Consider the following 25,681-nt stretch of genomic DNA (forward strand, 5'->3'; position numbering starts at 1 on the left):
AATAAAAATAAAAATATTCCCCTTGTCATTTTGTATTAGTAGCGTCCAATGGTATGGATTAAAACTAGATGAAACAGATTTTATTATCAGTTTAGGAGATAACTTTTTTGTGTGTGTGTGTGGCTTTTTTATTGATGAGTTCAATACAGAAATTTCAACACAATCATGAGTCCAATGTAATCATTCTGTATAAAACTGCATGAGAAATATGTTTTAAAACTAAAATGTGCTAACAACGTATTATCTCCACATGCCTGTTTTTAAAAAGAGATGATAGAATTAACAGGAAATAAAGATTATTCCTTATTCATATTAGGCCTGACTCCTACACTGGTAATCAGATTGACTGTTAAATAGCTCCACAAATACTTTTCTTTTACTCAGTGCAAGTACTTATGTAGGTAAATACTGGTGAGCCCTGGCAAAAGTGGGAGAATCTGGGCTTCTCTGATTCAAAGGTTTATTATTAACAAAACCTTCAGTTGCTCAAACCCCACAAAATGGTTTCAACTGAACAGTCACACCACTAGTCAGAGAAAGGCACACGTGATAAAGAAGGAAAATGAAAAAGCTTATTGACATGTTGATACACAGCTGATAAGGAAAACAAAAAGCCACTTAAAAAAAAAACCAGTTGAGTTTTAGTCGAAGTCAGAAGCAGCATCTGGTCTCGGTTCTCTCCCAGCGTCAAGAAGATGTTTGCAACGATGCTGGAGATATTTCCAATTCTAGCCGTCCTTACAGGTAAGAATAACAAACTGACTGAAATAGCACTGGAATAAAGGAACTTGTTGAAATAAGAGAGCAGGTGAACCTGACTGGCAAACTAGGAGGATGTTCAAGATTTATTTCAGGATGGAATGAAAATCATGGCTTTAATGCTATGCCATTTTTGTGGAAATCAGCAAGCTGCCACTGACTGGTAAGAGTTTTTTGCTCAAGAGCAGAATTTTAGCTTTGGTAAATGCTTTGCTCTAAAGCCAGGAAGAGGGAACAAGCTCTCTCATACAGCGTTAGGGTCTTTCAGGTGTCTCAAGGCTAGGTTTTCTCACATTTGGCTTTTGTGTCCCCTTGATAATAGACCTGGGAAATGCTGCCTTGGTCCCACCCCCACCAAAAAAAATTTGGGGATGCTTAACTTTAAGCATGCAATAAATCCTTTGGATTTCCCTGAAGTTAAGTGAGGACATAATACTTTGTGGAATCTAGGAATTATATAGTATATTAAAGATTATATATTATTTGTGTTTCAAGGACATTTCATTGTGCTAATCTTTATTTTTAATATATACAGAAGCAGACATGTTAAGTCTAATGTTCCATGGAGATGAACAGCCTCTGTATCCACTAAAGAAAACGGAAGTTAGTTTCCATGTTTTCTTTTCAAGATGGAATTATATGTTTGGGTGCCAGAAAAATATTATAAATAGTTGCTCCTGGCGTTTCAATGTTATCGCTTACACACACATAAACCCCACAGATTTTTGCCTTAGAAATGAAAAGTAATTCAGCGTTAGTACCAACACTTTTCAAAACAACGTCCTCTAATTCTAAAGTTCAGGATTTAAGACTAGCAGTGTGTCCGTACTGATGGTCCCCACTGATGGGGGATTCTGCAGTGGCTAGGAAAGGATCGGCAAACTTGGATTTACTTCACGAGAGTTAAAAACTGCATGGGACTTCAGTGAAAGTGGGTGATTCCCAATTAACTGCAACGACTTCCTCTGTGGCAAGGAAGCAGTCTTACTGTAATATTGATGAGTAAATGACATGGTTCAGCTATTTTTACAAGTTATGGTCCTGTTCACGTTAGCTTTTTTCACTGAGTTACTTCTTACTCATGCACTTTTTTTCACTGAAACCAAAAGGCCTGTATGTATGAAATGGGATTATGAATTTGAAACCGTAAGCAGTGAATGCAAAGTAAAACTCCCATTAACTTCCGTGACAAGGGAACAGGCTCTGCGGGTCCAGTTTGCTCCCTTTTCCGTCAAAAGCTCCACCTTACAGTTCGTGATGGCTTTACATGACCTTGTTGGACAATGGAAGTTTGATAGGTTTTGACTTTGTGTTTTTACTACAGTGAAGCCTATTTCAACTACATGTATTTCTTCAAAATATACAGCCTGATGGAAACTAGGATGTTTTGTGGAGTCATTTCTGCTAAAATTAATTTCTTCCGGAAAAGCTTGTAACAGCCAGGCTCTGTGGCACTCCTGACTCCAAAACCAGAGAATGATAAGGGAAATACATGGAGCAGATGACTGGAAAATGGATGTTTTTAGTAGAATGATATTCTGCGGATAGACCAGCAAAGTGCAGAAAATAAATACATGTAAACCTGGAAGTATTATTGTGGAAAGAAACTATCATCCTCTGGCCAACTCTAATTCTTAAAGCTGAGAACAGTAAACTGAGACATCTGAAATAATATTACATGCCTTTTATATTAGATCTTAGTAAGGATTAGGCTACTATGAACTCACAGGACAAGGAGCACTTGCAGACAGTGCTGGGACCCCCTCTTTCCCTAAGGCAGGTATGACACATTTAGGTCAGTCTCCAGCCATTCCTGTGAGACTGTCTTCACATATAATGTAAATCTCGCTGTAGTTTAAACCCGCTAGTTCTCATCCTTTCCACCACCACCATGGAAAGTAGACTACTCTCTTCTTCCTTGCAGTGAGCTTTTACTATTGAAGTCATTGAACACGGAAAACAGACCCCAAAGAGTTCACACTCTAGGTTCAGATAGGTTTGCATATTGTAGCAACCGATGAATCTGCAATATTTATGCAGTTAAAAATGTCAAAATATATTTCTTTTTTAAAGCAATATTTTCTCTCATAGGGATGATAATTTGAGCAAAATACTCTTTTGGTATTACTGGTGGTTCTGCTTAAACTCTCAAGAATGGCACCCACACATAAGATGCACAGATATTTGAGAACAATATTTTGTATGTTTTGCCTCTATCATTCATACGTGCAACAAGCCCATGTGAAAATAACTATTATTGTAACATGAAGTTCTCACCTTGCCTGTTTTGCACAGAAAGCTCCGGAAGACTTATGTTTTCCATCACATTCAAAAGAAATATATTCTCCTTCAGAATCTTTGGACAGTAGCTTTAAAAATGGGCTCTGTGATCTAGCAAAAACCTGAAATTCAGACTTAATTTTCTGACAGCTCTAGCTTTGTTGCTGTATGTCACCATTGCTAGTAACTTATATGGAGGATGGAGACAGCTAAATACTGTTCAGATGGTGCTCGATTCCTTTCATTAATATGGCTGTGTAGCCAACACTGATCGGAACATTATGGGAAAGGGCTCACAAGTTATGTTTGCTCCCTTCCTACTTTGAGCACAACAGAAAGGGTTGATCAAGTTATCATAGAATTTCTCATAGCCCACATAATAAAAGCAGTTCCAAAAAACCTTAGTTTGATGCTTCCAATGTAACAGCATTGGGAAAGAACAGCTTCTGCATGTAAGCCCTAAGAAACCCAAATAAAAGCAAAGTAATTAGCAGAAGAAAAGTGGAGGAAGGCTGCTGGGCTCCTACCTGGGGAACCCAACAGTGCACTGAGTCCGAGTCAGAACTTAAAAATGTAAGAAGAGACAACACTGTAAGAGATGGTGGTCCATGGTAAAGAAGGTCAGATATCTAAAGGAATAAGTGCAAAAAAAGAGGGCAAGAAGGGTGTAAAAGAGGGCTAGAGACAGCTGTGAATAAGAGTGTGAGGTGCAGGGGAGCACTGCAGTGCAGGAGAAACGTTCGGTTTAGCCACAGGCTCTTAGTGAGAAGTCTCTGCAAGTGAGAACAAGTACATTTTTAGAAACTCTGCTTTTTCAGAATATTATTTGTTTTAAGGGCACAGGTATTCTGGGGGATTTATTTGCTTGTTAGCTTTTACCCACTCCCAGCTTGTTATCACTAGAATTTCCACACAAAGCCTAAGGGAAACTGTACTGAAAAGCAGAATGACTAGACACGTCCTGCAGGTTTCTCCGATAACGCAGGGAGCAAGGCACTGGCGCACAGTTCCCAGGGTCCACCCCGGCTGATCTCTCCTCACCACGCTTACTGCCCACAGGCCATGTCAGCAGTGTTGTGGTGACCGTCCCTGAGAAGACAGTGAATGTCACTACAGGTGGAAACGCAACCCTCCTCTGTACATACACGAGTTCTGGACCACTGGGAAACTTCTTTATTCAGTGGAGCTTTTACAGTGCCAAAGAGAGCCAGCTGCATACCGTAAGATATTTATTTATTATTAATATGAGGTTGTATTTAAGGTATCCTTAAGTTCTCAAAGAATCTTGTTACATTTGATAGTCTTATCCTCACTACAGACCAGGGAGGCAGGTAATGTTGGTGTTCCCATCCTAAAGACAAGGGGCTTGGGTGCAATGAAATTTAAGGGCAGATACACAAAGTTACTTAGGCTCCTAATTCTTACTGGCATGCCTGAACTCCTTTAGGAACTTATGAGAACTTCCTAAACTCAAATGCTCAAATGACTTACTCCAAGTCACAGAGGAAGCCTGAAACGGAGCAAAGACCAGGTGTCCAAAAATCACACAAGCACTCCAGCCCCTGGACCAGCTCCCTTTTCTCTTGTCTGGCAGATATTTCCTGCCATTGTGAAGGCTGCTTTCCTGGAGATACACCCTTGCCGATGACAATGTGTCCCCCACTTAAGGGTCAAACGAGAGCTCCCTGACTCAGCTGCTATCGTTGCTATTAGGCGGCTCAGTAAGAGGAGTGGTGCGCAACAACAGGCTACTGGCGCAAAGTGAGCAGTATTTTGGCAGGACTCTAGAAATTTTTCATAGCAGGAAATTGGCCACAGCGAGCTTGCGTTGGTATTTCACAGCATCCCACGGGTGTCTTTGTGGTAGCAGAACAATTACAAATCAAAGGCAAATGCTCCCTGCCCTTCCGGAGACCCCGAGAGGCAGCAGAGCCAAACAGCATCTCCCCTGGGGGTATAACAAGACCGAGTGGTAGGCTGGAGTATCAGCACCAAGACAGCATTGGGACTGTGAAGGACACCAAGTCCTAGACAGCTTTGTGCTGTAACCACTGCCCGAGCCTCTCATGTGGCTGTAAAGGCCTTGCAGAGCAGCCTGGTGTGCCTGGAAGGAGTCAGGGATGGGACGTGTAACTTCCTATACGTACTCACACTGCTGCCCAGACTTCAAGAGCTATTTTGTCTTGGTGGGGAAAACAGTCCATGACTCTCACTCCCAGCATAACATGCAAGGTGTGAGTTCCCATCAGCTCAGTCCTGACAGGGGCTGAGCAATCAGCGACACCTTACTTGATAAGAAGAAATGCTGATTAGAAGTGTTACTGCATCCTTAAAGATGACTGTGGTTTTTCCCCATGCCCTGGTGTTGGGCTTGTGCCTGTTAGACAACCAGTCCCTTTTCTTTCCCATTGTTTTTATCCTGTTGCTAAAATTTTTATTCCAAAAGTTCAATCCTCCTGCCTGATGTTACACCTGGGAGTTGATGTAAAGAGATTTGACTTAGAAGACTGGCACAGTCCACTGATGATATTCTTGTCATGTTCACCAGTTTCCTAATAATATTATTTTGGGGGATACCTTCTATTTGGTTTATCAACTATAGCAGAATTATACTGTAATTTGCAGAATGTACAGTATGTCACACATCTGGCATTGAACAGCAACAGCCACTATGTAAGAAAGAGCAATTTAACGTAAGACAGAACTGCTCACTCCCCCGCGGTACATCACAGCCACAGATAAGCGCTGTATCAGTGCTACGAACAAACACTGGGCCCATCCCGAACTCTGACTCCAGCTGAATGCCAGACCAACACCTTGCCTGACTCATGGTATGAAGAGTTGTTACTCATCATTTGGTTTTTTTTCAAGTCAAAACTACTTTATTAAATGAAGAATCATTCACAAAAGGGTGTTAGCTGCAGGTTTCCTAAGTTGTATATAGTACAATATATTATAATTTCGATCCAGTACATTATATCATAAATTCGAATCACTTGTTCAGGTGGGAAGTACAGCACTGAGGTAGGATCAAACCCACCTCTCCAGATTTGGTTAGAGTCTCTGTTTCACTTGCGTCAAATTTTCCATATTGCAAGACAATATATGCAATACATTTCCTGGTCACAACCAAGAGAAATAAGCAGATTGTAGTTACAAGTGTTTTAGAGAGACAATCAGACATTTTCAAGAGATCCAGGAGGGGAAAACCATTTGTGAACTGTGACCAATGATAAGAAAATACTCCCTGAGGATTATAAACATGAAGTAGTGTGGGTGGTTCAGAATGTGCTCAACAGGAGCTAACTGATGCGAGGCTAGCAAATGTCAAGGAAACCTTACGGATCAATCCCTTCAGCACTCACTCCTGGCTTCTGCAGCTCCCAGTGCAGGCAATGGGAAAGCCATGCCTGTAAGGCCTGTAAGAAACGCTACTGGGAAAAATCGCATCTGGGTTTCTCCCTGTCTGAAACTAATTTCACGGTAAATTCACTTTCACACCACAACACACATGAGTTTGTAATGGATGATTTGTGTTTTCACTAAATAAAGTCCATTCAGTCTGGAAAGGCCACAGGTTAGTGACTAACCCCATTCTCCTTGAACACCGGGGTGAAATGTCCTTTTGCTGCAGTGCCAGTTATCCTTGGCTCGCACGCTCAGCGAGGCTTGGAGGATCCCCCTCGCTCCTCGGAGCCTGCTGATGTGCCCGGAGAGGGCATGTGTGTGAAGAGCCGCAGGACTGGGGCACGACTCTTTCCAAAATGCTTTTAGCAACCCATTCAGTCCTGCGTTACCTGACCCTGTAGCCTTTTACCACAGCATGGCAATCCCTTACCATTTTGAGCCTGTTCACAGTAATATTAATCATGTTAATGCAAACACTGGGAAGAAAGGACTGTGAGTGCTTGTGGAAAATACGGTTTAAGAAATGGTTATTTCTTAATAAAATAATGGTTTAAGAAATATAAAATATGGTTTAAGAAATTACACACCACAGCTGAACACGACATTCGATTTTCAATCTCCCGCTGAACCCACAGCAATGCAAGGTTGCTGTTTCTATTTCACGCTGGTGACTTTTCTGAGTTTCAGGAAGGACTGAGCGCCTGAAAGCATGCATGTTTTTTTCCTACAAGTTTAAACAAAAAATAGCCTCTTTTTCTACAACCCTGGCTTTGCCCTGGTTGCTTGGCACGTAGCTGAAGTGAAGTTTCACATTTTGTTCCAAGCAGGAAATATATACATGGCCGTGGAAGAGATTGCCAGCTTTGGCTTTCATTGATCATTTGGTTTAGATTAAAGAATACTAAAATGCAAGTCAAAAATGTATTTAATAAGCTGGTAAGATCACAAACCCAACTGAATTGAAAAGACTGGCACTATAGCTTACTGAATACCAGAACCGTAGCTTGCATTTTAAGTGGGATAAAATTATTTCGTTTTATGAGATATTTAGATTCTTCTAAAATGTCAGTAATAAACAAACACTTCCTTATGAATAGCATATATTTTCCCTGAAAATGTTTGTTGAAAATTCTGGCTCCATTCAAAATTTGCCATTTTTTTCAGCAACTAAATAGATAACATCTTCAAATTCCATTTTTTAAAGTTGAAAATTTCTGCCATATAATTTGAAGACAGAAATCTTACAATTTTTCAGAAAAATTACAGAAAACATGTCTTCTTATCCCACCTGCTACAATTTTAAATATTCCTGACATCTTACTAAATGCTAGGTGTCTTGATGACCATGTTATTCACATGGGTAGTATATTCATAATAATAAGATTAAGCAGAGAGATGTTCTCCATAAGAAACATGGGGGGGGCGGGAGGAATCTTGATTTTAAGAAATAACATTTATTTACATAATTGAGAATATGGCCCTTTCTCTCTACAGTGCCAACAAATAATAGAGCAAACTGTAGAACATTAGAATTAATTAAGGCAAATTTATGTCATTAAGATGCCTTTGGATTGAAGCGTTAATGAATGTGAATGTCAGTATTTTACACTGCCACTTATCTTATAGCTTTTGCAGTGCTTTGAGATGCACAGGCTCAGGTACAGTCCTGCCTGGAGTGAAATCAATAAGATCAGGATCAGGACTAGAGCGAGCGTTAAGGTAATGCCCCAGAATATTCAGCGCCAGGTTTTACCTTCCTTCAAGGTGAGGCAGTGCTGTTCATTAGTTCTCAGACCTGAAGCAGATCTGCCTCCCAGCACTGGCTTTGTGAAGCTGGCTGGTGTCTTTTGCTGTTTGTTCTGGTGCTTTCATACCCCCTTCCGCACTGCCCTCCTTACACAGCGCTGGCACAGGTGCTCGGCAGTTAAAAGTCACGGCAGTTACACCGGAGAGGATGAAATACCACAAACAGGCTGTTCACAGACAGTATGATGAAAAGGGAGGCAGCAAACAGCGGAATGGCAGGTGTTCGCAGTGCTGTTTTGAAGACAGTGCAGCTATATATAGTGTGCGAATACAGATCTTTTTACTAATTGGAGCCTAACTCTGCTCTTTTCCTGAGAAGTTTCTCCAGTGGAAGTAATTCACCTCATTTCAAATAAACAATGTAAATATCAGCTCATGGAAAATAGGATGCCGTATGTATTTTTATCTTTTTTTTTCCTGCCATTTACCCCTTAGCAACATGTCTTTTTAAAGATAAATTTAGTTTTTGAATAGTATCTCCCAGCCAAAGATCTTGAGAGCTTTCCAATACTGAACTATCTCTATTTTACATATAGACAAACTGAAGCGAACACGACTTATTGAGCTCACCCAGGGTAACAGAGTACATCACAGCCTGGCCTGGTTCCTACGGTAAAGTCTCAGCTCCTGCTAAGAGGAGCATCTGTGCTTCATTTCACGCTCCGAGTCACTCGGCTGGCCTCGGTGTAAAGCACCTAAGTCAATGTTTGAAAGCCTGAAGCCTGCTGTTGACTCTGCATAGGTGAGGCTGCAGCCTTGCAAAGCTAAATACAACTCCTGAACCTAACCTGGGCCACACCTGGAGCCGCCAGCCCAGGCCACCCACAGTTAAAGTGAAATTATCAGAGACACTGTGTGGCTCCCCAAGGTACGCCCAGGCCAGAAACCTTGATTGAAATTTTAAATTCACTAGATGAGTAAAGGTCATGAATGACTGTTACTTGTACAAGAAACTGAATTATTGATAGAATTATCATGAAAATATCCTCTTTAAAAAAGTGAGCTTGAAATATTTGCCAACAGTGACATTGACACTGTTTTGGTAAAACTACTGATGTGCAGTTGAGAGGGAAGGAGTGTTAGCAGCATGTAACAGCAAGAATATCTTCCATTTATTTTATATATTGGCTTTCACCCTGCCAGAGCACTGTTTTTCTCACATCTGTACTGCCAACAAAGTATCACTTAGTGGATAGAGGCATGGAGGGTTTCACTTACTGCAAACCATACAGAAGAGGAAGATGGCACTGCTCCCTTACGAGAAGTCTAGTCGTGTCCTTATACCCAGCCTCGCAGGCCTGAGAAGCCACTTTGCAAAACCTTCACAGGAGTGAGCAGGCTTGTGTCACGTTGTTCAGGAACTGGGGACAGGGTGGCGGAGCCCAAGGAAGGACAGAAATGCAAGAAGAGTGATCCGAGCGCAACTGGGTCTGCTCCTTTCACCCTGAAACCCCGAATTCGTATCACCAGCAGTCCCAATGCCAGCGCAACCCTGCTGCCCCGCACAAAGCCACGGCATGGGCACGGGCACTGGGCTACCACGTGAGAGCCAGGAGCCAGCCAGCCCTGTAAGTGTGGGGTTCCCATACAAACTACTGAAAGAACAAATTCCTCCCCATGTAGTACGAGTAGTTCCTGAGAGCCCATCACACGCTTTCAGCCACAGACAACTGAGATTGCTGCAGAAGCTGTCAGCGCAGCACGGGGCACTGGTTCGGGAGCAGAGCAGTCCGTTCGAGCCCACGTGCGAAGATGAGCCTGTGCAAAGCACCCCCTGAAGCAGTACAGGAAAATTTCCTGAAAGGGCCTCTCTGATACATAAGCATTTGTTTTTGCCTAGAGGTGATTTTTTAAAATTTGAGTTTTATCTAGCACACAGGTGACTGAGCAGGCACTTAAAAGGACTAACTTCACAGAAAGCAGAGGCAACAACTCCAATGCAGAGGAATGGAGATGCTGTTGTTATGTCAGTGCAGTCAGAGGGACTCCCTGGATGTCAGTGGGATTACCGGGGACTGCCTGTGGTTATCTGTGGCGCTGGGGTGACAGTCTGCAGAGAGAAGATAAACTGATGCACCGAAGCAGGCAATGGTGAGAACCCAAAGGAAAGTGGAGACAAGCAGAGAACGATCAGGTTGTGACTGGTGTGTTTGGAGCAAACATTTGACTTCAGTCTTACTTTTCCTAATTTTAGGTAAAACTTAGAAATAAGATCATATTACATCTCGCTTTTACAAGGGATTGAGACATCTGCAAAATCCGCTGACCACGAGGCACCCTGCCCTTGTGAACAGCACTGACAGTACTGATGGGGAGCTGTGTAGAGAACAGGCTCTTTGATTTTGGGGATCACTTAAAGTCACATTTAACTCTCAGATCAGCACATTTTTGCTCAAATACAGCATTACCCATGTCGCGGTATTCTGAGTATGGATGAAAAGTCAGTCAGTCATTGTCAAAAGATGGTGTATGTGACAGATGCACGGGGAAGATGTAGCTGGAGACACAAGGTAAGAAAAAAAACCCCACAATCTTAAGGGAAAAAAGGAGCTAAATAGCTTCTACTAGATTTATGCTACTGTGAGACCTGTAATCATGTTCTGGATTAAAATCTTAAAACCAGCACATGACTGAGATAAGCTGAATCAGATGCATCACTCAGAATTTTTAACTCACCCTGTTTTTTACTGCATTTTCCTCTATCAAACTTATTTTGCATGTAGCTGTTGTTTTTTCCCACAGCTATTCTAGGTGGCTGAACTAGCACCTTCAGGAATATTCTACCCAAAGGGTATCTGAAGGGCATGTCCACACAGCAGGAGCCTCTAGGCTGAATGTGAGCAAGTCTGGAGAGTCCAAATTTGGGGCTACATATTTACAGAGAAAAAAAAAAAAATCCTGGATCTCCTTTCTTGAATATAGCAACATTTTCAGATGCGATGGATACAGAGGGGCACTAAACTGCCTGCTGAACTGGCTTCCTCTCAGCTCAACGTCCCAGCCATAATCCATTCCAAACTATCTGACTGCAGTGGGATTCCTGTCTCACCATGAAGTACAGGGTACAACCCAATATAAATTGAGGTCTAACAATAACTGCTGAAGAGCAGTTACACCAAATGCACTGAGGAAACATGTTCGTGCTTGACGCACTGCAGAAATTATTCACTAATAGTTCAGCCACAAGAATGACACTGTGAGAACATGAAAGAGCTGCTCCTCAAAAGTATTCTGCACCGGTTAAAGCTGCTGAACAATTAATCCTCTAAAGGCTTCTGACTCCATCCCTTTCTTCTTCTACCAATGCACAATTCTGACAAGATGCTTCTAGTCATTATTAACATCCTCAATTACCCATGCAAAGCTCCCAGTAACGCAGGACTGGCAGATCAGAGTTTGGACTCAAATGTGTGAAAAGAAGCTGTGGATGAAAAAAGGCATTTGGGGCCAGACTCAGTCACATGACACACGTCAAAGAAACCAATGCACACAGGAGCGTTTGCTTTCTTAGCTAGCTGAGTTCAGAATCTGAGCCTTGGGCTTTAATTAACACTCTGAGTGTGTGGCATTTGTTCTCTAATTAGATGGTAAGATGCTTAAGGGAGTGATGAACACTTTTTTCCCTTCTTGTTGTTTTATAAATTCTGTCTGTACTCAGAATTCAAAAGAAGATCATGAACTCAAACCAGTAAAGTTGCTAATACCCTCCTTTGCATCAATCGGTGGGAAAGACACTTTAACGGTTGTTTTTCTAGTAGCTTGAGAAAATGTCGAACAGAAAATGATAAACCCAGTGACGGGGCCCTCTGAACACCTGAGCTTTACAGCCCTCCAGGGAAAGACTGTGAATCAGATGCTGAACACATCAGCCTAGAGAAACACCATCAAACAGGATGCTATAGCTTTGCATCTGTTGGTGGGGGAAAGGGAGAAGGGGCTGGGGGAGTGAAGACAGGTACTGGAAAGGAAGTCATGTCCTGAAACTGCCCCCCAGTCAGGAGATTAAGACATCCATGGAGATCAAGTAGGACATTTTGTAACACATCTTCAAGTACATCTCATCTTACAATTTTGATATCCAGATGTACTAGGCATGTACAGCAATGGCATGCAAGGACACCAGGAGATGGTGGGTGAGAGCAACATTGACCTGGTAATTATGAATGAGTCCATCCAAAGACATTGGAAAGACACATATTTATGCAAGTTCTAGTATGTATTTGTCCTGCCCAAAGAAGAAAGGAAGCAGATGGAGGCTTGTTTCTTCTAATTTACTGCCTGCTTTTTCACACACAACCTCCACCCTCTAAGGAAGAAGATCTTTCTATAGAAGCTGTATAAAGAAAACCTGTAGGTGTGTTGCTCACTGTCTGCCAAACATCTGGCGGCCTTTGAAAATCCTCAACTCAGCGTCAGCTTTGCCAACTGCTTCATCTGCAGGCGAATACTTTCCTCACGATCACACTAGAAGAGAAGCACCCTTCCCACAGGTCAGGCGAAAGGGGAAAAGGACCTGTGATTTCATGTACCAGATCCTTCAGAACTGGGGACACAAACAATCTTGTCTCCAGCATCTGGGGTGCATTGAGATTACCAAGATTTTCTTCCAAATGAGTATGGTCATTCCCAATTCCTTGTTCTGTTTGTAACCCAGCTCCCCTGAACAGGTACACGAATAATTGACTCGGCTGCCTTGGAACTCTGTGAGCACAAATCCTTTTCTTGGTAGCAGCAGAAACTGTGGCTGTGGAAACGCAGAGTAACTGTACCACTGCCTTAGAAAGCTGAGAAGGATGGCTGCTGACATTAGGGGCTTTAGGCACCACCTGGCCCACAGGCTGAATAACCAACTAAACTGCAGTCCTTTCTAAGGTCAGGGAGACGTTTTCTGGGCAACTTAGCTGTTTTGCAGAAACTGTTTTTTCACATTGTCAAGTTATTAGAGACAACATTTTTAGGAGTGATAATCTCCGCTCTGTTTTCTGTCAGTTGTTTGATTAGTCATCCCAGGCAGCTGCTCCCATGAAATGTGAAAAGGCACCATTATATAAAAACTCACATGAGCAAACTAGCTGGTAATGAGAAGCACCGACCATTACTGCATCCTCAATATTGTTTTTACACTGGTAAATCATCAACTTCACTAGAGCTGCTCATGATTTGCTTGAGGACATAAAAAGCTTATTTTTTCAGGAGAAGCACAGCAGATTTCGTTCGTATTTTTTACATTCAAGATGATGCACTTTAAATATATTTATCACATCAAATAAAAAGGCTTCCAGGAAGAGTCTACCATTGACTAAATTTACAGTTTTACCATCCCGACATTTTAGGGACATTTTATGTAAAATGGAAAGAAACGTCAATGAGATGTGTCTCTGTAGGAGGGAACATTAGCTGTCAGTTGCCCAAAAATAAAGCGCCTTCTCTATCTTCAACAGAAAACAAGTTTTTTACTTTTGAAAAGGAACAGAAACATTTTTGCAAAGATTTTCATTTCAGCTTTCTGAAAGCCACAACCACGAGCTTCTCAAGGACAGTGTACAAACACTTTGAATGAGGGTTTAAAATGCCCGTTTTGAGCCCATTTAAAATGGGTTATGAATTCCCAGCCAATTAACCGAAACATGAAGCCTCTTAAATGAAATTTCCTGTGTACACAGTCCAATCATGCCTCTGGGACAAGATATACACTCAGTAATTAATCACAACATTACTCAGCCTTTTTGGTGTTTACCACCTTCCTTCAGGCAATAAACTCCAGAGCTCGTGAGATAAGCATTACCCAGGAGCAGAAGAACAGGCAGGAGCCTGCAGAGGAGCAGAACGCATTTCCTTAAGATGTTCCACTGCCTTTATGTTCATAGTTGGAAAAAAAAAAAACCCCAACCCAGAGAGATTCTGTTTAAATCCATGAAGAGAACAAATACTCTCTGCTGTGTTGACACTTGCCTCAGATTTAACACTGCACAACCTATTCCTCTGCGCGCATTCTGACAGGGAGGGAGAACACAGGGGATTAATTTTTCAGTGCATTGTACGAGGACCTAGATACATAATTCACCTTGGCTTCAGATCACGTATACCAAGCAGCGCTTGCATCTCCATAATGGTTACTGGCTTGCCCTGACTGCATTTAAGGCTCGTAAGTGCCAGTCCTGTTTCCCAGGAGCACGTGCTGTAGCTAAGCTAGCACTCAGTGGGCAGCTTCTGCTGCTGTTTACTCTCACATAAACCCCACATCACTCTGAGGTAGGCTGAGTAGAATTTTGCCCCTTTTTTCAGTAATTAGGCCTTTTAGTCGGATATAACAGGCCTGCCTCTCCTCTCATGCTGCTGCAAGTCATGCGTTACTTCATTTAAGTCATTGTACAACTTAATTTCACATTAGTGTGAAGAGCTGATGGAAGCTCTGTACCACCCCACTCAAACAGATGCAATTGATCGAGAGGAGATGCAAATCCAGCCCATCCCTGCTGAGATCTGTATAGGAATGCCACTTTAAGAGGAGCCTGAAGTCAGAGGTCACCATTCTTGTAACTTCACACATTGCAAGGAACAGCGTACAACACACTGTGGTTGCTCATACTCGGATAAATGAGACAAGTGTGGCCAGTGTGTTTTTGTAATTACAGGTAGATCAGTTTCCTGATGAGAGGTTTGCTTAAACCAAACACCCTATTTTGAACACTCTCCTTCCCTGGGGAATACGAGCGTGTGCATCCAGACTCTAATTTTGCAAGAGAGTTCCATCTCTAGACATTTGTAAAGCATGAAATCAGTTTTAAAACTGATGGCATTGCATGCAAACAATGGAAACTGGAGGGTCTATCCAGCTGTTCAGCAGACTTTCTAACCTAGTCTGCCACTGTGCTAACACCGGACCTCTTACGCTTCCTCACTGCAACACCAGTTTTCCACATGCTGGCAATGCAATATGCAGTAACGTAGCTTTGCATCAATTGTACCTGGTGTTTGTAATACTGGGGCAGGGAAAGATAAAGTCTGGCTGGAAAGTAGGTGAAATTGCACTTGAGATGGGGCCAAGCTGCAGCACCAGAGCTGCTGGTGCTGTGCAGTCTGGGGTTCTGACCTTCATTTCAAAGCCTTATCATTGCATAAACCAGCTGTGCTCTGGCAGTTTTGGGGTGTAGCTTGCCTTAAGCTAATAAAGGCTTTCAGATAACATTGCTTAAAGACTTCAGTCAACACTGTATGAGGGTGGATAGATAGAATTAAGAATAAATATTCTTAATTCAAAATGCAATCAGTTGATTTGCAAAGTAAAGCAAATTATACTTCTTGCCTGGGGATCTGCAGTGTCCCTAAAGGCAAGGAACTGTGACCAAAAGGAAATTTTGATACTAGTCAAGTGTGAAAGGCATTTCACAGGAGTCTGTGAAGCTTTTTCCTACCAGCATTTTCCAGCTATTCCCATTAAAAAACATGCTGTCAGTCCAACTTCAATAAATACATTTACACTGCTGATTCTGGATTGCTGTCAGTAGGAACAATGTTAGATCTATTTGGGTCCTGACCTGTAATTCTATATGGTTACCTCTCACCAGTTTAAAAAAATGACTGAGTATGCTGGAACTGTCCTCTTTGCTGGGACAACGGAGTCCATGCATGTGGACACTGGGGAACATACTGCCCGTCCCAAATACTATCACTTTTACACAACGCTATCAATAACAGCTGGGAAAAACAATAAACATTCCATAGTTTTCCACATCAGCTTTGTTCTTTCAGATCTTGGTTTCACCTATGGTATAAACTCAAAAAACCAAGCTAGTCCATAACACTGCCTCTGACCCTGATTACACAAAGAGAACAGCATAGTTGCTCTTAACTGCATGTGTGATGATTCTGCTGGTGTTCTCGTACGCCTTTTTATTGCTTCCGAACTTACTGCCAACAGATCAGGTGCCTTGTTTGCTGAGACCTATGTCTTGTGGATTCATTTCAGTTCTCCGTTTGCTAGCTTCTGTATTTGGAAAGCTCTGCAGCCATCTACTTTGAGTGATGACAGGCCCATTCTTGTCACAATCTTCTGCTGAGATGCCTATTAATAATATCACAAATTATTAGTACTTCAATTAGTACCACTATTCATTGTGCATGACTTGGCTTTTTTTCGCAGGGTTGTCATATGATGGTCAATGGTCTCACCTTTGTTTTTGCAAATGCATGTCTGTGACTGGAGTATCCGCAAAGAACTAGCTACTGTCCATTTACACAATTAAAAAGTCCCATTTCTGAAAAGCTTGTCTTTTAAGACCCACTAAAAATACATATTCAAATGTACCATGTTTTCACCTCTGCATTCTCGGGGGGGGGGCAAGAAAGGGGGTGATATTGCTTGGCTTAATCAGAAATCAACTCTATTCCAACTATGAGTACCAAACAAAGCGGCAGTAAGACCTCTTGTTGTTAAGCTAACAATTGATTCTTTATCACAGATCTATTACTATTCAGGAGGCCAGTCTTACTCGTATGGAGAGTTTAAGAACAGGATAACAGCTGCAACAGGTCCAGGGAATGCATCGATAACAATCTCCAACATGCAGCCCTCAGACACTGGCTCCTACACCTGTGAAGTTTTCAGCCCACAGGGTGATGCTGGACAGAGTCAAAAATCTGTGATTGTCAGTGTGCTGGGTAAGTGCCTTCCCTCTCTGCTGCCGTACTGCAGTTTTCTACCCTTATTATGAAACACTGAATTCATGGCTGAAAATACAGAGGACCAGGGAGAATAACAGAACTGTGATAAACAAGGCCCATGATGCAGAGGAAGGGCTCACTGATGCATTGACGCAGCGCGGTTTTCCAAGGGCTTTGGAGGCAGGCAGAGCCTGGGGTGCCCTCTAGCTTCCAGACCAAGCAGACCTGATACCACTCCACAGCTACCCTTGCTTGACCTACAGTAAAATCTCATTCTCCCATGAGCGGCCTTCAGATTCACTTCGTGCTCTCAAAAAAGCTACCTAATGTAGGCAGGTAGCAGAAATCACCCAACTGCACTGCATTCTTCATTTTGGAAAACAAAGTGATACTAACTCTGATTAAAACAACAGGCTGTTTTAGCTGGGAGTGACAACTGCTCTCTGAAGCCATTACTTTTAGGATAATCCAGCCCCAACAAAGACCAAAATTTTACTAATTTTACCTAACATTGGTTGTGGTGACTTGTGTAAATCTAGGGAGAAGCAGCAGTACAGCCCAAGGCTTCTGGCTCTCCTCCATTCCCAGAAACTCAAAATTAGTATGTGTTGGATGGAAGTAGTACAGAGTCTATTTTGGATGGAAGAAAGCAATAGTTCTACCACAAACAGGCGGGACAGAAAGGATGGAAAGCAGTGGAATGAGATATTTTACTTCCTAAATGATAAAGTTTGTACTAACCCCATCTAATAATTGCTTTTATATTGATGTCATGGTTTTAACTGGGATAGAGTTAATTTTCTTCACTGCAGCTGGCACAGTGCTGTGTTTTGGGCATAGTATGAAAATAATGTTGATAACACACTGATGTTTTAGTTGTTGCTGGGCAGTGCTTGTACTAGTCAAGGACTTTTCCAGCTTCCCACGCTCTGCCAGGTGCACAAGAAGCCGGGAGGGGAGGGGGCACAGCTAAGAGAGCAGATTCAAACTGGCCAAAGGGATACTCCATATCATGTAACATCACGCCCAGTATGCTAACTGGGAGGAGTGGGCCAGGGGAGGCAGGCAGCAACTGCAGCTCAGGGACCGGCAACATCAGTCGGCGGGCGGTGAGTGGTTGTATCATTTGTGTTTTGGCTTTTTTCCCTTTTTCCCTTTTCCTTTTTATTTTATCATTATTGTTATAATTATAATAATCATTATTATAATTATTATTTTATTTTAATTATTATTCTGCTCTTATTTCAACCCACAAGTTTTTTTTTCTTTTGCTTTTGGTCTTCTGATTCTCTCCCCCATCTCACAGGGGTGGGGGGAGTGAGTGAGCAGATGTGTGGTGTTTAGTTGCTGACTGGGACTGAACCACAACAACTGAAAATTCATACCTGGTCAGAGTGACAAATCAAAGTTATATGAGAACATGATGCCAACCTCAGTTGCCTATCTGCCAGGGATAAGAAAAAGACACATGTAAACTCAATCCCTGAAAAAACAAAGTACTACTGTTAATTCTCATCTAAAATTCCCCCAAACAAATAGTAAATCTTGGAGCAGTTGAGTAAGAGTTTGTACTTTTCACATGAAAACCAAGAAAGGTTGTTCATCGATGCACAGAAAATTGGGCCGTGTTCATTGCTGGTACAGTTCCACTGATGGTATCTAAAGAACCACAACAGCATATCTATAGGTAGGAAATGAAAAATAATAGCTGTAAATGAAGACAGGATCTTCTCCTGTGTGCAAAGCAAGGAAATGCTATCAAAACAGATGTATTTTTAACAGAACCGTAGTTGATTTATCTCCTCCACAACTGCAATATACTGAAGAATCAGGCCTTGACCCTCTCCCTTTATGTGGAAAAGCTTCTGCTGTTTCCCTAAAGAAAACGATGCTGCTACGTGGCAGAATGGAGTATAGCGAATAGTGATTGCCCACTATAATTAAAGTAATCAATAGTCTTAATCTCAACACCTCCATAACAATATTTAGTATGCAAATGGAAGAAAAGATAATAAAAATGTATCCTAGGCCATGTACATGTATTTAGTACTACTCAAATCTTTATGGCAGAGCCTTTGGTCATAAACAAGCCATAAACAAGACTCTGCTCTCGGATGGAAATCTGCAGCTCGGTTCAATTCTTTATTTATAGCAGCACAGTACCAGAACCCGAGGTGGATGCTTGCAGCCCCGGGTATGTACTGACAAGGTGTCTGTTCTCCTCATTGTTATTTTACAGTCAAACCATCAAAACCTTTCTGCAAAATCGAAGGAACGCCTGAAAAAGGTCATCTGATCTACCTCTTATGCAAATGTGAAGAAGGATTGCCTCTCCCTACCTACCACTGGTACAAAGTGGATGGGAATACCCTCAAGCCTGTGACTGAACAACACAGTACGTAACTACAGCACTACCGTACCGTGTTCAAGATCTGGAATTCCATAGTACCAGCCATTTCAAACACTGTGTATCACATAGGGCAGTTAAAACTTATCCTCCTCTTCTGACAGTCAATGCCACAAAATTGTAGTTTTACTTATTCAAATCGACGGAGAGCTGTCACTAACACAGGACATTTTTTCTACCTGTTTTAATAAAAATTGTATGGCATGTTTTAGTCATGTCTACCCCATTACTTTAAATTGTTCAAATGGGAGAAACATTTATGCCTTTACATCTCCCTTCCCTCAGAATTTTGAGTGAACTTAGAGTAAGTTCAGTCAACTTGTCATTCAGGTGCTAAGACCTCCAGCCTGAAAATCTTCAGTACCTGCTACATTTTCATTTGTGAAGTTACACCAACAACAGTATCAATGCGGGTAAAACACCAGACAGACTGATTTGCAGAGCGGGGCCTACTTCTCATGTTCTGTAACACTCCTGCAGAATCCACTGTAGCAATTTTCAAGGAAGGTAAATGGTTTTTACTTAAGGAATATAAAAAATGCCAAGTGAATGAATAATCCGAGAACCCTGATTATAATCTCTTAATAGCTCTCAGTATTACCAACTAAAGAAAATCGTTTGCCTCTACAGTATACAAAGGGTAATCTGTACCTGCCCTCTGTTTGTCACAGATCCAGCCACCGGCATCCTTTACATTGGCAATCTCACCACCTTTGAAACTGGTTATTACCAGTGTGTAGCCAGCAACGTCCTGGGGAACAACACCTGTGAGCTTGACCTAACTCCAAAACGTAAGTTTAATGCATGAAAATAATCACATATTTGATGTATGACATGCACAGTCTGCAGAAAAATGCTGTAACGACTTTAAAGCATAGGGTTTTTTCAAGTAAGAACAGAACAGGCTTTGGAGAGCTCCAGGGTTTTCATCCAGGCATGCCCAGAATTTACACTGACCTAGACAACTCATTTAACATCTCTAGCTTCATTTTCCACTGGGAGCAGGAGCTGAACCTGGCTCTGACTGCAGAGCCTTTACTGAGAACCGACAGACACGCAGTTTAGAGCGATTTCTTCCAGCCAACAGTCCCGCTGAGGTCCCCCTGCCCCACAATTTACAACCATCACTGAAATGTGGCAGTACAAGGGCTGGGGCACTGTACAAGTGACCACTAGTAAAAATAGTGCAGTCATGGAAAAATACCTTACCCTGACTGCCCTCAAGCAGTGATCAACCTTATCCAACTGTTCTCAAGCAGTGGTCAACCACATCTGCATGCAGACTTTTCACTTAACCAGCAACATTCAACAAGAGCGGAGCATATGCTGTACAACCAGCCATGAGAGACGTTCCCGAAACAGTCATTCAACTACTCACTTGTCTATAAAATGAAAATCATGGGTCAGAGCTAGAAGCTCTACTGAAGTGGAAATAGGTGGGTTTGAGGGCTCACAAATGATCAGAGCATCTCAGAGATAAAGGCAACCTGACTTTCAGAATTTGTTTGCAAGGACTGAAGAGCAAAGGTTTTAAACTACTGCCAATGTTAATAGCCTGCTGTGTCCCTTAGCCAGGCATAAACATGGGGTTTGCTGGGGTAGGGAGCTAACTAACAAGAAAGGAGGCACAAAGGTCACAAAAGCAGAGTTATCTCTTTCCTAGCAAATCTTCAGCCTCCCTCCTGGAAATACAGCTGTCAGTCAGTTTTTTAGTTCTTTGAATTCAACGCCTTCTTTCTGCTAAAGGCTCCTCCACTAAATTTCCTTGGGATTTTGCTATAATAATAATGTTTCAAAAGTCAAGTAATCTCTTTTTTCTTTCCAGATTCAGACGGTGGTATTGTTGCTGGAGCATTAATTGGAGCAATTCTGGCAGCTGCTATCATCTGCGTTATCGTCTGGGTCTTAACCAAGAAGGCAAAGAAAAAGAAGTCATCAAGTAATGAGATGCAGTAAGAGTTTCTGTTTGCTTCATTTTAAGACACTTATTTCTGTAAAGCACTGATGATAATCCAGAACTAAAGTAAAATGTAATTACTCTGAACATTTTTGGAAGGGTAAATAATACAGGTTTTGAGAAAAATTCCAAAGAATATTTGCTTTTGTGTAACTTTTAAGCTGCTGCTCTTGTAACAGAAGTTGCTGCTATCCTCTTTTCTGTTTACAGGGAGCTGCCACTTAGCTGTATCTAAGGTAGTAAATGTTTTTTAAAAAACACAAACTAAAAGTGGCAAGTTGGAAAAATGGTTTTTAATATTTAAAAGTTAGTGGTGTTAATGGCAGGTGGAGGAAATAAAACAAAGAAACAGCAGCGAAAGAGTTGCCTCAGCAAATTTACTGGGATTGTAAATTACTGAATTAAACAGAGAGGGCTCATTTAAGTGCTATTTGAAATGACAGGACACATGCTTGGGATACTCTAAGGCATCTCAAATGGCACGAGGCACAAGGTTCAGGCACCAGAATGGAGCCCAGAATGCCAACTTTGATCCTGCTCTGGAAATGTCTTTTCCTCTGTGCTTTGCTTGCTCATTTTTCCCTTAAATTGCCAAATCTTCAGAATAGGGATAATCTCATATTCTATACAGACTGTATTTAGCCCCATCATGTTAAATGCTAAATAAATGCATGCAGCTGAGGCCAGAAAAAAACATTATGCTATCTGGACACTTCCCTGTAGCACGGGTCTAAGACTTCCCGTACGGAATTCTGCTAATCCAGACCAGTGGCCAGTCACTCATGCACCTGATTTCTGCTTTCAATTGATGTAGCATTAACATAGAATTTTGTGGTCAGATCCTAATAAATCTTTCTACATTGAAATAATCCACTAGCATCTGATATTTTTTACATGTGAAAGTGCTTAAATATCAGGAGTTGGTTTATTACTGTTTTGATAAGATAAATGGAATTCATACCTGTTACTAAGAATGTTTTTCTAGATTTCAGCCTTTTCATAGCTCTTTTCTGACCTCGCTCTATTTTTTTTATGCACCTGAACGGGACACCAGATCTGTGTGTAATTTCTCAGAAAGCTTACAGCAAGCAGTGTGTTTTGCTACCCCTTCTCAGACACTGTTTGCCAGCACTCAGTTTTCCATTCTGCTTTCCTGGTGTACCATTTAAACATACTAAAATCCATTTTATTCCAACGGGATCATTTAAACCAATGATGCAGATCAGTCTTATTATCTAACACTCTGTCACTCTGTCTTAGCAGCAGTGATGTTGTAGCCTTTTCACATGCTCTTGGAACAGTCAGTCATAACAATATGAGGGTTACTTTTTAGACAACAAAACTACAAAGAATCATTCTTTTGAAAGTCTGTAGTGTAAATGGGATTTCAACAGGAGAAATCACAATCCTCATCCTGTCTTCCTGCAGAGAAATGGCTCAGAAACAACCCAATGCAGAGTATGTTCAGGTACCCAATGAAGAAAACATTCCTGCGACCACAGTTCCATCAAGCAATGCGACACATGAATACTCCAGTGTTGATGAAACAGCAGCCTCTGGAACACCTGAAAATAATGAGAAGCAAGAAGCGGAAAAAGAAGAAATAGCCTAGAGTTTTAATATGGTTTTCCTTGTCAGCTTTGAACCCCTCTATACAGAAAAATTGTTGTCATTCAATTAATATAGAAGCCCAACTAAAACTTAAACACATATTTGTATTGTGAACCACTGGGCTGGAGATTGAAAAAGGTATGTTACACATGCACTTGGTGAATAGCAGAAAATTTGGCCTTTAAAGTTAACCAAATTTCATTTATTAACTAGTTATAATTATACATAAATACAAGTTTAAAAAGACTATCATCCACAATTATCCAACCTATTTTGCAAAACTAATTAGGAAGTGGGCTGAAGCATTTGACAAAGTAAGAGCTTTCCAGTCAACTATCAGTAATGCAGTACGTATCCATACAGTTCTGAACCACAGCAGTCGTCTCCAGAAACAGCGTTGGCCAACCTCGCGTGTCCTGTGCACCAAGAACAATCATCATGGCCAATACACTGCAGTGTGTAAAGGATCTGATTTTGCACGTCAGAAGTAAAAAGAAGTTTCATCAATGTCTTCAGAGTGCAGAAGCAGATGTTAAGACCTGGATCAATGAAATCTTGTGTGTCTGAATTCCACTTAAAGCTAAAAAAAAGATTCTGGGAACTTTTACCCTATTGCCGCCTGACATGGAATACATTTTGTTAACAGTGACCTTCTTGGCTTTAAAGTTCCCAAGGCGCCAGCATTCCAGAGTTGTGTGTTTCGGCAGTTCTGGTTTTCAGTTTAATGGAACTAGCACTCAGGTACCCAGTTCAGACATCCATTGGCTGGTTTCCAGACAGCAGGAGCTGGAAATCTAAATCCCTTGCAAGACTTGTTATAACAGGCACACAGAGTATCAGATTCCTCACAACACGCAGATACAGCTGCTTTCAAAACTTAGAAGCGAATACTGTCTGTTGTACAACGCGCTAGTTTTGGTTGCTTCCTCTGCCTGAGATGATTTAAATCTATTTCCAGGCAATGGCGCTACCCACTAAGCAACAAACTCGTGCTACTTTTCTTCTGGTCTCTTTAGCCGAGTGTGACCGGCTATTTTCTATAGGTTAAAGCATCAAGAGGAAAGGTAACTAGTGCATCCACAATAGCCAACAGCTGAGCAATGAGCACTCTCTTGGAAGGAGGAAAGGGAACTGGACCATCCACACTAATCACTAGACACCTCTTCTCTCTGGGCCTCATTTCTAAGGTTAAGCAAACTCCCATTTTTCCAAAGGGCAAAGATACCTACTTTCAGAAGAGCTCAAGGACGACGGGGCTCAGGGGGAAACAGACACACAGCCTCAGCAGCTGCCTTCTGAACTGCGTGAGGCAGATACTCACTGACACAGGGAGACACTGGTTTCAGTCTCGTGCACTGCAGAAAAATGTATCTGGCTCAGGGACATGGAACTTTTTGGCACTTAAGTCTTCTATAGGATCTAATGTTCATAAATTCTTGGGTGACTGTTCCTAGCCTGTAAACATTAGTTGTATGCAACAGTCATCTTTCAAATAGATAAAAGGATAGATCTGTGCTAAAATTTTCAGGTTCATTTCCTACAGCTATGTTTATCAAGAAAGTGACCAAAAAAAAGGGAAAAAACAAAAAAGAGAAAAAAAAGACGGCAACATTCAAAGAAGATGTAAGGCATGAGGTCCTATTAAGATTTCATTTTGATCATTAAGCATAACTATGTTCATTGCCCTTTCTATACAGTTTTCTGGCTTTCAAATATTTGTCTTTGATACATGTGTCCTGATGCTTAGCCTCATTCCAGAGTAAAAGAGCATTTACAGTGTTCTTCTAACATTGTTTTAGCTAAAAATTGCTTGTGCTCGATCGACTGTGAGGGTCAACGCCTTACTCATAGCAACACTGCCATATTCTACCAGTGGATCCTCACATTCTTCTCCCCCCAAAATATCCAGGGTAAAGCTTAAGTCAGGACCTGTACGGAAGGCTCTTCTTAATCAGGCATCTCTTACTGACTCTTGTGGCAACTGTGATAAGCAAAACCCGCAAACTCACATCCTTCAGTATAGGTTTAGAAGCTTACTGAAAATTTCCAATACTCACACTCAAAGTTTTGTGAGCATGCAGAACTACGACATTAAGCATACTCAGTAACAGCAAGAGAAGAGCAAGTACTACCTACTCCTGTTTAGGTGCCATTTCTTACCAGAAGTGTTGCCTAATGAGGTAATTCAAATCAATTATTGGCCCATGACTTGGCTGACAGTGATATTAATTTTAAATAATTTATTCTCTGACATTCCCAGGCACTTTTACTTTTGCCCTTCCTAGAGAAATATAAATAACTCTCTTCACAACACTGATGTAGTCATATTAGTTCTAATGTCATTGCCTGTATATGTGTCTTAGTTACATTTTTCTTCCTGTAACAGCTTTCCAACTTTCACATCTCTCCAACAGCGCTATTGTGATTGAAGGGGGAATACATTATATGGTCATTACGGAAAGATTATAAAATTATAATCTCACCTGCACAAATTACCCTGCATGAATTCCTTATACATAGCTTGCTACAGTAAGACAGGAGCTTATGCTGGTGAAGTTGTAATTACCTTCTATAGCTAATACAATCTTCCTAGAACACCACAGGTCTTGCATTTGCTAAAAAAGTAGAAATTGCTCGAGTTATGTTAATGTTTTTCTATAAATAGAAAAATTGAACACAAGTTCTAGACTAATAATTCCTCTCATACTTCTAACCACCAGTGTGTAATAGATAGTATTAAAAAAAAAAACAAAACACACAAAAAAAACCCCAGCAAACCAAAAAGCAAA

At 41.4% G+C, this 25,681-nt stretch overlaps 1 protein-coding gene across 3 annotated transcripts; it reads left to right on the forward strand.

Moving 5' to 3' along the window:
• The first annotated feature begins 579 nt into the window (after positions 1–579).
• Positions 580–25,630, forward strand: VSIG1 (V-set and immunoglobulin domain containing 1). Of its 3 annotated transcripts, XM_075107214.1 has the most exons (8): positions 580–744; positions 4,099–4,259; positions 10,656–10,763; positions 16,716–16,914; positions 19,157–19,312; positions 19,996–20,115; positions 21,150–21,276; positions 22,710–24,458. In XM_075107214.1, exons 1-8 carry the CDS (start codon positions 696–698, stop codon positions 22,891–22,893), a joined length of 1,104 nt encoding a protein of 367 aa, XP_074963315.1. In that variant the 5' UTR covers positions 580–695; the 3' UTR covers positions 22,894–24,458. The 3 variants fall into 3 exon arrangements, with proteins under 3 accessions (XP_074963315.1, XP_074963316.1, XP_074963317.1); XM_075107215.1 differs by lacking the exon at positions 10,656–10,763 and having other exon boundaries at positions 22,710–25,630; XM_075107216.1 differs by lacking the exon at positions 10,656–10,763 and having other exon boundaries at positions 21,150–21,263.
• Positions 25,631–25,681: the final 51 nt, after the last annotated feature.

Source organism: Phalacrocorax aristotelis, chromosome 11 (genome assembly GCF_949628215.1).
Source record: "Phalacrocorax aristotelis chromosome 11, bGulAri2.1, whole genome shotgun sequence".
NCBI lineage: Eukaryota > Metazoa > Chordata > Aves > Suliformes > Phalacrocoracidae > Phalacrocorax > Phalacrocorax aristotelis.